We start from the raw sequence: 12,539 nt of genomic DNA, 5'->3' as shown, positions 1-12,539 counted from the left end.
ATGCCTGCTGCACACTGAGGCTAGAAGAGGGTGTTTGGTGTCCTGGAACTGGAGTTGCAGACAGTTGTGAGCCACCATGTGGGTACTGATAATTGAACCCAGGTTTTCTGAAAGAGAAGCCAATGTTCTTACTCACTGAGCCATCTCTCCAGCCTGTATGTCTGTTTTATTTATTTTTAATATGAGCTGGGGGCGGGGGGAGTCCTCAGACTTGCACATCAAGCCCTTGCCCACTGAGCTGTCTCCTCAGTTTACAAGTTAAGACTCTCTCTTCCTTATGCGCACGTGTCTCCTAGCCAGCTGCTGGATCATTAAGATGTGATCCTGGTGTGTTTCTAGCTTATATAGCAGTATTTCCTGCCAACTACAGGTAAATAAACCAGTAACATCAACTGTAAGCATCTATAAACTCACACATGTAAAATTTCACTGATACTGTTTGATTTTTCTATAAGAATAGGAAGCTATTTGCTTCTCTTGCTCCCAAGCACCGAGGAAATACACACAAATGACCACAGTTGTAGAATGGCAACTTCTGGCCCACCACACCACTTCAAGCCAAGGGCACTTGAAATGATAGAATGCTCAAAGTCAAGAACAGAGACAGGCACACTGCCCACAGAAGGCTTGGATGCTCAGCACTTGAGCAACGGAGTGAAAATAACAAATGTCGCCACACGGTGGTGGGAGGAGGGCACCTGGAAGGATGCTCATTTCTGTCAACAATGTATCCTTGCAAGATGACGACTGCTCATCTTGGCTCTGCAGCCCCAAATCACAAGCAGGGCTAAATTTATAAAGGCTATATTTTAAAAATATGTTATCAAGCCAAAAGAGCAAGTGGTTGAATAATCTCATGTGTGATTCATAAGAAAGGCCGACTGAAATGGGAGCAGGAGGAGAAACGCAGGAGACTGAATTGAGCTCAAAGAAGAATGTAATTTCTCTGTAATGACCTTTGCAAGCCAGTCTTGAGTCCTCGTTTTCCAGGCTACTAGCTGTCCTCAAGGAATACTTCCAGAATAATTTAGAGAGCTATCACAAAGGAGCTCTACTGGCTGCAGAAGGAAGGCTGCTTGGGGGAGCACACTCCAAAGAACTGCACCTCCTAAAACAGCCTGTGCATCTGGGGTATATGCTCAATATAGATGGTTTAACTTAATGGCTCCTTGGGAACACACAGAGCCAAACTCTGTGAGCTGATACTATCATAGCCCCTCCCACTCCTCCCACAGTCCCACCACAGCCTCCCCCATCCACCACCCCCCCACACACACACAGTACTTCCACACATGCTGGCCAATCTCCAAATTCCAGGACCTGACTTCTTTTCCATTAAACCTCTCTGATATTTATTTGCTCACTTCTTTCTCCATCCTAAGAAAAGGCCAGAAACAGCAAAAATGGCCCTTACTGAGGAAGGTAGCTAACAATGACTGGCATAAAGCTGGATGGTGACTGTTCCAGCTCTCTCCCTTGGAGTGCATGAATTCAAGGCATACTGTCCACAACACTTCTCAGAGAGGATTAGAAGCCCAAGATTCAGACACCCAACCTGGAAACTTGCTTGGCAGTGACATCTTACTAGCGTCATCACCCTTGTCTATGTTTTCCAGAACCACCTCTCAAGTATACTGAAGCACATTTAAATTACTGTGCCATCACTTTGCCTAAGAGTAAAACTACGAGAGCGACAACTTGCTTTTAAACTTGTCAAATAGCTTATTTATCTTAAAGTCTCCCCAAGGCATGCTCTGCTTAGCTGTAAAGAACAATGGATATCTGTGCTTCCGATTCTTCTAGAATGGCCCAAGCAGCTATTTAACACAAGGAACCACCCAACCCCGAAATGCTCTCCCACTGGCTCATTATCTTATAAGCAGCCAATGGCTTCTAGGCAGAAACCTTTTGTTTCCTTGTAGAACACAGTGTCTCCACAGAAGCTGGGCAACACATATTCTCCCAATCTCTATGTACACTCAAAGCAAATATAAGTGTTTAAAGGCAATTTATAGGAATTAAGCCTTTGGAATCAAAGATGAAGAAAGCAGATCTAATGTCCAACTGTATCTCAGTTCATATTGTAACCTCTGAAAGTAGCTCTGGGTCTCACCTGTTAGTTGTGAAATTGTAGTAGCCGCTTTCCTCTAGGACTTCTTCAATCACAGTCTGGAATTGACGGACAATGAGGTTAGTGTGGAATCAAAAGCAACACAAGTGAAAACACAGAAGGGCTGCAGCAACACTACCTGCATCTGCTCATATGTGATTCCCTCCTCCAACTCAAGGCTGGTGGGCAGACCTGAAACACAGGAGTTACAGACCCTCAACCTTCAGTTCATAACTTCTTAATCATGATCGTACCAGCAACGGATATTTCAACTGCAGTGCATATGGTCAACTTCGTAACTATAAAGACTCAAAAGCAAATTCCAGGGCCAGAAAGTTATCTGAGCAGGTCACAGGCCTTGTCACCTGGTTTTGATCCTTCTCTGGACTCCCAAATGTTGTCTCTCTCTCTCTCTCTCTCTCTCTCTCTCTCTCTCTCTCTCTCTCTCTCTCTCTCTCTCTCTCTCACACACACACACACACACACACACACACCAATACAAATAAATTTAATTAAAAATAAAAGTAAATTCCAAAAATGTCTAGGCCTTGCTTCTCTTCCTTGCCTAGGTGCTCTGGGAAAGGCCATTATAAAGCAATAAACAAAGACTTAGGAGCAACGTTGGCTGAGGAAGGTAAGGTCATGTGTGTTAAGGTGAACAGTGACTCCAGACACATAGCACCTGAACCCACTGGGAAGCTGCCAAAGCCAATCGCTGTCAGTTTCCCCTGAGTCAGCCTGCATTGACCTTTGATGAGGCCCTGCTGGGGACAGGCAAGAGAAGGGGTTATTAGGTTGGTTGAAGGGGTGGTGTGAAGACAGAGTACTAGCTCGTTTTAGAGCCATGTTTAAAGATGCTGCCCATGGCGTCGCAGGTTCTGGCATGCAGTTTTGCTAAGCCTCCTGTGGCAGGGGCCTAAGCCTTTGCTCTGCTGTAGAGCAGCCAGCTGCCCTGGGAGTTATGGGCTAACCCAGCCCCAGCTTCTGAGGGACTTCCATCAGAGTCCACCCTCTCTCTTATTTGCTTTGATGAGTTTGACCAGCAGGTGAACTGACCAACCTGTGAGCAGCTGCTAAAAGCAAATGACTTCAGACATTATGTTATCTTGCTTGAGAATTTCTCGGGCTTCCGTTTAAATGATTTATGATGAGAATACATACTCAGATGAAGGTTGACAACACGCAAAAATGATTTTGTAGACCACAACAATACACTCCTGCAAGCTATCAAACACCCATCTTACTGTGACCCCTCCCTCCCCCGCAGTACCATCACCACAGTTGCTGGGGAATTCTAAAATCCCAGAAGAATGGGATGCTGCTTCTCAGGGTTCAAGCCTCTCAAAAAGAATGGGGCCACACTGAGCTCCTCCAAAGGTCCAGCTCTTGCTGTGGCCACTGGACCCCTCACATTGACTATCCAATCACTGTATGATGTTTTTCTTGCTTATTCCTCTATTTACTCCCATTTTACAGGAGACTGTAAGATTTTACTGAGCTTCACAGGTGGAAGATCAGCTATTCAATGGCTGAGCTGAGATCGGAACGAGAAATCCAGGTTTTCAGAGTCTGTGTCTGAGATCTTATGCTACCCAGCTTTCCTATGTGGGATTAATCTAAAAAGAAAGAAAAAAAGAGTCAGATCCGTGATGTGGATTTTTCAGGTATGCCTCAAGTGTCTCAATTTTTAATATTTAAGTCTTCCACTTCTGTCTTTTATCTTCCTAGGTGCTCTTAGACATTTGGCTTCATCAGACAGCCAAGAAAAAATAAATAAAAGGAAATATGGTTCACGCATTGAGACCCTGGTGTTGTTTATAGCATCAATACGCAATGGAGGGAACTGCCTGTGTAGAACATGGTCTCTAGGAATCTCTAGATCCTAGTCACTGTATGCTCAACCACTGCCTCAGTGAACACAAACTAACTCCATATTTTTTGCATGGTGAAGGTGGTATTTTAGGATGGATATCTATAGAAACAACATGGTTCTTTCTGTTTGCTTTTATGTGAAAGCCAGTTCCCTCTTACCTGTGGGGTCACTTGGAGACCAGCTGTTCGCAGCCAGTGAGTGATGTAGTAGGTGGAAGTCTGACGTAAAAAAGTTTGGCTCAATTGGCTCTGGAGACCCCTGAGATAACTGAAAAGGAACATGCAAAGGTACATCAGAGGCAGATGACAGGCGGCTCTAAGAGAGGTGTCCCATTCAATTGTGACCTCTGTCTCTGTGTGAGGGGATGTTGGGGCTCTGTGGTCCCTTGTAAACAGATAAACATCCTCCTGCTTCCAGAGAACTAATAGATTGGAAGCAGAAAATTACAGTAAAGGCGAGTCAAGCAGTTCCTTAGTCACATGAGAAAACCACGCTTTGTAAAGGCAAAAGAAATGCAATGTAAACACAACAGCCAGGGCCTGGGACATCAAGATGTTATTTTTAATCAGGCGTAGGAGTAATAAACCCCAGCTATTCAACAGAACAATATGCTTAGTCCAAATCACAGCCCCTTTTCTTCAACTGCTATAACAACACCTTCTTGCTGGACCATGGCAAAGAAGTTTCTTAATACATTTTTCTAAATTACTATTAATTAACTTCGTTCTTCAAGCATTAGTTCCTAACATTCTATTCAGCCAATGACAGAATTTATTAAGTCCCAAGTGTTTAATGCTCTTCTGTGAAGCTGAATTTTATAATGGAATTTCCTAATGTAATTTTAGGCTATAAATATTTTCCAACTATTTTTACCTTTAATCCCACCCAACACTTGGATTGGTCAAGTTCTTGTGGCTGAGTTAATGTACTCTTAAGATGTCAAATATTAATAAATCAGAAGCATAAGGCACCATGTGAACTGGGCAGTAGTAAATTTAGATTTACAAACTCTGCTCATGAGTTAAGTACATCCATTTCCAATCACTTGAGAAAAACTGGCAGCAGCAACCACAAGTAAATAACATATGCCACCAGTGACCTAGAAGACTTATGGTGTATGCATGTGTGTGCATGCATGTGGTGTGGGTGTGTGTGCATGTGTGTGTGCGTGCGTGTGTGCATGTGTGTGTGCATGTGGGGTGTGAGGGTGTGCATGTGTGTGCATTTGCATATGTGGGGGTAGAAGTGTCTCCTCCTTCCACATCCACATATCTTCTCTGTCCCCCTTCCCCCTCTTCCTTTTATCAAAATATATGTACAAGAATATTCATAGCATACTATTTATAATAACTAAAAACTGGAAAAATCCCAATGTCTATGTAGAAAGACAGATACATCATGGTGTGCACACACTATAGAATTCTACAAAGCAATGAAACAAATGATTGATGCCCAGAATATAGAAGAATCATGAACAAATGAAGCCTAACACGGACAGACAGATAGCAGAAAGCTTCACCTAGGCATCTTTTTACATCCAGGAGAACCAATGAATAAGGACAGATATCAGGATGCTGATAACCCTGTAGCAGGGATGTGGTATGACTTGGATGGAGCAGTGGGCAGCTGAGAAGGTTCTGGATGTTGCTGTGGTCTAGGTCACATAGGTGAACACTGACCTCACTATGTGTTCGGCATTATTGTAACACGTTTTAAATCAGCATGTCAGAACTATTCCATCATTGTACATCAGATGCTATGAGTACACATTGCACATGTTTTCCATTCTCCACACACATACTCTATTAGCGGAAAATGTGGTCCTGCCCCCTTTCATTCTTGAACATTTGCTATTCCTCAGTGGTAATTGACAACTCATGAATAGTGTGACAAGATTGTCAGATGTTGAATGCAGAAGGATCTGATGGCCCTGGGCACTCTGCCTGGATAATGGTAGTCTCTCTGACTAAGCCTTGAGATATTCCCTATGATTCTAGAAACAACTTCCTGGTGTTAGAATGACTTCAGATGGGCTTACTTTACCAAGGTGGTGGTCTGGATGTCTGAAATACTGATCCTCATTACAGAAGTCGTATTCCATTTAACTATTAAGTGTACCTTGTGGTCCTAAGGATTTCACAGCATTTAAAATGCCTAAGGTCTCAAGTAAGAGAATGTAACTTGTGAGCAGGGGACCTCAAGACTGCCACTTTAAGATGACAAGGGGACGGTGACTCTTTCCTTGGAATTCAGCCCTCAAGATCAGGTTGTTTAAGACTCCCAGGCCTATATCACACTTCTTTAGCTTAAGAGTCTCAGATACCTAGGGGCAGGGAAATGGCCCACGAACAAAAGCCAGGGCCAAAATTTACTAGGCTTGTGTTTGAATGCAGAAATGGTTATTTTTATTTTAGAACTTCCCAGACATTCTTTTTGTAGTTTAGATTCTAGGTGTAAATATTCTTTCAGCAAACAAACCCCCTTACCCCACTCCATTTATTGTGTGTTACAGTGTCCACCCTACTAACATTGTGACATAGGCCTGTCACCTACAGAGTTCACACTTGAAAGCTGTATAAGCAAGTAACAACAAAAAAAAAGTCTTAACTTGCTCATGGGCTGTAGAATTCAGAAATGACTTTCTATGACATAGTTTTTGACCAGGAATATATAGCAGAGTATATAGATAATGCAATCAACAATAGGCAATGCAGAGATGGCCATTGAAAACAGAAAATTTGCCAGCACAGGAAAGAGTGGTGGGGAGCTTCAACCTGGTGACACTAGAGGAAGCAGGGTATGCTTAAGACCTCAGCTAACCTCATGACCACTGACTAAGTACTTAAGACATTCTGGCAAATTCTGTTGGCCCTTACCACTGCCTTGTAAGGTAAACATTATCTTCATCTTGTGGACAAGGAGACTGTGGAGGCCATTTACCCAAGGAGCACAGCAGCAGTTGTATAATCTGATCCAGAGCCCAGCCCACAATCAAAGGTCAAGTGGACCTCTTACGATTGGCTTGAGTGACTTGAGGATACAAAAAGATAAAGAGCCCAAAGAGATTGACATTTAGACAGAAAAGAAAGGGTGATGTTTCTACTGCCGTTGATGTGGGCATAAGGAGCTGAAGGTGTGTCTAATTTTGTGTGTGTCAGATGGCAAAGTCACTGTTGCCCAGGAGGTGGAGACATGGAGGAAACATGGAATGCTTTTCAAGGTGCAGCCCCTGTAGCTAGAGAAAGCTCTGGGTGGCTAGTGATGGCATTGTGAGTGCTTGCTCGGAGACCTGCCTTTACCATGCTCTTCCTCTTTGCATGACACACAAGACCCTTCCTTTGCATGACTGGGCACCCTCAGCTCTGAACTACAAATGACTGCAAACACTTTTAAACTAGACTATGGCTGTCACCACCTCTGTTGCAATCCATTTCTGATTGGGACAGGTACTGTACCAATGAAGTGCTTAGTTACTCAATTAAGAACAAATGTTCAAGGCAGAAACTACAGAGCTGCAAACAAGGTGAGACTACAAATGCAATCAGTCCATTTCCCACACTACGTCTTCTTTTTCCATATCAGAAACTCTAGTTCTCTGTTGCAGGCCAGCTCCACAAATGGCATGGGATCTAACAAATGGAGAGAACTCTGGAAGACACAGAACCAAACACAGATAAAACTGATGCCAGAAGTGAGAAAAAAAATCTGCAATCCCTGCTCCTCCAGCCTAATTCTGTTTAGCTTTCCTTGTCCTCTGAGACTGAATGGCACTGTTAGAAGCCATAACATTTCGCCGAATGTTCCATATTCTCTAATCTACAGCTTCTTTTAGTTACTTATTAACTTTTCATAAGCACGTTGTTATCAGACGTGACCAATATCTATATCCACTTACTTTCTTCCATGAACCAAGAGTCCCATCAGCTCTGCCACACTCCAGGCTCCTTCTAGCAAAGCATCCAGCTGTGCAGTGTTTACATTTCCTCTGAGAGTCATGTCCCTAGCAGAATGTCATGGTGGGGAGGATAGAAAGGACCTGTGTGGTGTTAGTTAGACACAGGACCTAGTTGTCCCCAGCCCCTCTTCACACAATGACTATGGCATCCAGGCAAAGAGGCAATGGTGGCCTTCCCTCCAGGTGGGGGGACCCTGACACCAGAACCTTTCTTCTGGGTCAGAACTGATCAGTGTTATCCCACTGACTTAGTGGGCCTTTGGACCCGGGGCAGAGCCAGATAAACAGTCCTAGGGGCTAAGCAATCTGCCCATGTGGAAATGAGCTGGAAACTTCAGCCATTTAACAACACACACTGGATCTGCGGATCTGAGCTGAAGTAGAGAGTCAGGACAGTATCAAGAAGGCCAACTCATAGGAAGAAACTCTTGTTAGCTAGCCCACCGCAGTGGGAAAATGTTCCTGACTTTTTTCTTGGTCTCCCTATACCAAATGCTTGTGGAATGGCAGCTTCTAGGATAGGGAATGGGACAGAGTTGTGAGTTCTGAGTGTAATTGTGGGTAGAGAATGTGATTGATGAGCTAGACAGTCTTGTCTTCCTAACAAAGGCCCTTGGACTGCTAGATATACCTATGGTCACAGTGGGCAGGCATGCACCTTGCAGCAGCAGTAAGCACTGCCTTATGAACCAATGGGAACAGCATAAACTCTGCTCTTCCCAGGTTCATAGAGAAGGTATCCCCTGTGATTGAGAGGCATAATAAAATGTAAGAGACACTGCCCTTACCAGGCTACTGATTTCTAACCTTGATTCCTATACTGGAGCCATGTACAAGTTTCTCAAAACTAAGTGCCTGGTTCCAACCCTCAGAAAACCAATCCCTGGCAGTGATGGGCATATGGTCTCCATGTCAGAAGGCGTAGAAGCTCTAGGAGAGTCAAATGAACAGGAAGCTATGAGAACTCGCCCATATAACTGGGTGCTTACAAAGCTCACCACTTCCCAGCTAGACCTTGGTCCTTTAGTTTGCTTTAATCCCTGCTCCAGAAAATGCCTGAAGCTTGTGTGCAAAGAGAAGCCAGGGCTGCAGGTTAGCATGACATGGTACTGTGCCTTTGTGCAAGCAGGAGCAGTCAGTGCCTGTCATAAAGGGTCCACCCTGTTCACCCCTGTTCTTTTACAGGACACTTCTGAGTGGCTGCTCTGTCAGGAAGGAGAGCTGCTTTCAAGGGCTCAGTGGCCAGGGTCTTGTTCTGGGAAAAACCTCACAAATATCAGAAACAAATAAAGCAAATGACTCCTGATAAGAAACAACAACAAATATCCGCTTTCAAGTGGTTGGGAAAATGGCTTAGACAGTAAGAAATGTGCAACGATGAAGACCTGAGTTTCGTCTTAAAAGCCGTGAGTGGCTCTCCACGCTTGTAATCCTAGTGTTGGAGAGGGAGAGACTATCAGAAACTTGGGGCTCAATAGCTAGCCAACCTAGCCTAATTGGTGAGCCCCTGTTGAAAAACTAGCAAAACCATGGCGAAGTTAACCTCTGCTTTTATATGCACAGGTGCACATTACCAATCCCCTGCCCCAACACACACACACACACACACACACACACACACACACACACACGCGCGCGCGCGCATGCACACATGCATACACGCATGCACGCATGCACACACACATACATACATACACTAAAAACAGGACATGAAAACTGGTCAGGGAGTTTAGGGAAATATACTTGGATTCTTGTTCTTAGCCAAAAGCCAGGAATGCCTTTGATTTGTACTGGCTAGAGACTAGAAATGCTGGACTATGTGGGGGCTTCCATTTCTGGTCTGGCACCTCATCTTTCTTCTCCTATTCTGTCTAGAGTCTGTAATACTGAGCGCTTATCCAAACTCATGCTTGTTCCCAGTGGGATGAAATCACTTGCTCTCCTTGGAGGGTTCCTGTTTCACTTCTTCCTGTACATGAGGGTATAACCAAAACTTTCATCCAAATACCTGGATGTAGAGGCACACAGACACCTGATGGGTGGACCAGTGGGAGTTCCAGCTCATGCCCAGCCCCCACCCACCCCACCTAATGCCTCAACCCAGGAATGGTTTATTAGCTCATAGACACAGAAACCCACAGAGGCAATGCCTTTCTCGGAAGCAGCTCTGCTTGCCTCCTTCATCTTAAGCCCTTGCCTAAGGTCAAAAAAAAAAAAAAAACCTCCTGTCTAAAACCCACCTTCCTCTTGTTTGTGAAATTCATCTTTCAAGTCCATCGATTGTCCAGGTACCACGCACCCTGAATTATGCTCACCTGAGGTGAAAATGCCTTTGCTGCTCCTGGACACCCCATCCCTGCTGCCACCACTGGCTTTTCCCTGTGTTGTATTAGTTACCAGACTAGGAATCAGGAAAGATGAGCACGGGAACCACGTGGCATCCCACCTCTCTCCTATTTCACCCTTGCCCTAGCTACAACCTCTGTTAGTTCCTATGTCTCCCCTGACTTTTTAACTGCACTCTTTCACTTTCCCCAGGACCTTAGTTAGTTGGGGGTAAGGGGGAGCACTTCTCCCTTTCACTCTTTCTTGCCACCATCCCTTATATCCCAGGCTAGGGTACCAGAGGAAGTAAGCTTAGTTAGGCTGGAGTCAAAGCTGCCTGAGGCCCACAGCTTTAACCAGTGTTTATCCATCCTTCCATCTGTGAGCTAGGAGCTGATTGTTTTTCAGAGGTATTGATCATGGCCATCTTTCCCTGGCTTACAGTGCCCCACAGCTAGAAGCCAAAAGTGTGCCTGAACACTGTACCTGCTCCACAGGACAGCTGCTGGCTTCCTGCCTGGGTGAAGAGGGGCATAGCTGCCAGGATACCTAGCACTTGAAACAGTTGAACCTTGGAGGCCCACATAGGTCCATGGCAGCCCAATGCCAAGTCTGGGAGATGCACAGAATGCTGGCAACCCTAAGTTGGATCCTGCTTGCAGAGGCCAGCAGGTGAGCACCAAAGAGAGAAGACCGACACTACATAGAGTCCTCAGGTTCCAGGGGCCCTCACTCTTGCCTTCACTTCCAGGTTCTGTGGTAGGGACAGGCTGAAGGAAGAGAGGGTTCTGATGACATCACCTTCTGAGTTCTTTAAGCTGTTTTCATTTTTGTGCCCCTACACTCTCTAGATTATGAACAGTTTTTAGCAACTTGCTTTCTAAGGAACTTGGATGCTCTGCTTGTTTGGAGGGAGACAGAGCTCTCTGGCCTCAGCAGATGCTGCCCTCAAGTGTGGCTGCAGAGTGCTTCTTCCCTCCCATTTCTTCCCAAATTAGCAGTGCTGATACACACTGGGCACATGCACTGACTCCTCCTGCATCTTCCATGGCTCTTGTCCCAGTGGTGGCTTTTAAAAGACTGGGCACCTAGGGGAGAGTAAGGGGGGACCCAGGTGGGTTTGCTGGTCCTGGCTTTATGTCTGAGGCCTCCTTATAAATCTATGCCTACTCTCGGGGGATGAAACGCTCCTCTCTCCACAGGCCTCCAATGTCAGTGCTTCTCAACTCCTCTCTCACCTTTGCTCTTTCCTTCATGTCTTTCTCTGGGGGCCAGTGAAACACTCCCTCTCCTCACTGCACCTGGCTGGCATGCAAATGCAACTATCCAAGCATTTTGGAGGGTCCTTAGATAGGCCCAAGGAGGGAGGGGGTACCTCAGCTACCACACTTGAGGGCCCCAGATCTATAGGAGGAGCCAGATCAGTCATCCCAATTCCCTAAGAGCAGTTGGGGTTACCTCTTCAGAGAGGCTGGGGAGTGGTGAGGACAGGGGATACTAACTGGCCAGACAATTTGGGGATAAGGACTTCCATCATCGTTCTTGTTAACTTTCTTTTACACGGCCCCCTGGAAGCTAACAAAAGCACATAACCAAACTTGGGCATGCACAGCTGGCACGCAGACACCCCATGGGGAGGCCAGCTGGACTGAGCAGATCACCTCCTTGCCTCCACAAATCATAAAAAGTCCCTCAACTAACAACTCAAAGTCAATGCTTTTCACTGTGGCATGCTCTTGCTTTAGGTGTTCTTTCTCTTCAGCTCCATCTATCTTATAGCAAACTATTTACTGCTGTGATAAACACGATAGCCAAAAGCAACCTGGGGAGGAAAAGGTTTACTTCAGCTCACAGTTTCACCTCACAGTCCATCATCTAAGGAAAGTCAGAACATGAACTCAAGGCAGAAACTTGGAGTTGGGAACTGAAGCAGAGACCCTCGGCATGGCTTATTCAGCCTGCTTTCTCATGCACCAGCTTTCTCATGGGTAGCTCTATCCAAAATGGCTGGGTTCTCCTCCATCAATCGTTAATTAAGACAATTCCCCCACAGGCTTGCCTATAGCTCAATATGTGGAGACATTTTCTCAATTGTGGCTTTCTTTTCTCATAGAACTCAATCAAACTGACAAAACAACCAGGACACTTACTATGCCTTTGTCCATTAAATTTATTCTTTTGAGTTAAGGAGACAAAAGTCCCAGAAGCCACTGATCCAAGATGATTTTGGTGGCCATTGATTGTTTGGGACCCTCACACCGAGTATTATGCTCACC

General features: G+C 45.2%; 1 protein-coding gene across 1 annotated transcript in view; it reads right to left on the bottom strand.

Moving 5' to 3' along the window:
* Positions 1-2,109: 2,109 nt before the first annotated feature.
* Positions 2,110-12,539, bottom strand: part of Nek10 (NIMA related kinase 10) — a 180,826-nt gene continuing 170,396 nt past the window's right edge. Inside the window, exons 33-35 of the mRNA XM_051140001.1 lie at positions 4,142-4,250; positions 2,250-2,302; positions 2,110-2,169 (exon numbers count right to left, since the gene is read on the bottom strand). Of these exons, the coding sequence (XP_050995958.1) occupies positions 2,110-2,169; positions 2,250-2,302; positions 4,142-4,250 (222 nt within the window). The remainder of the gene's footprint in view (positions 2,170-2,249; positions 2,303-4,141; positions 4,251-12,539) is intronic.

Source organism: Acomys russatus, chromosome 3, assembly GCF_903995435.1.
Source record: "Acomys russatus chromosome 3, mAcoRus1.1, whole genome shotgun sequence".
NCBI lineage: Eukaryota > Metazoa > Chordata > Mammalia > Rodentia > Muridae > Acomys > Acomys russatus.
Note: the sequence above shows the minus strand (reverse complement) of the source record. Positions and strands in the feature narration are given on the sequence as shown.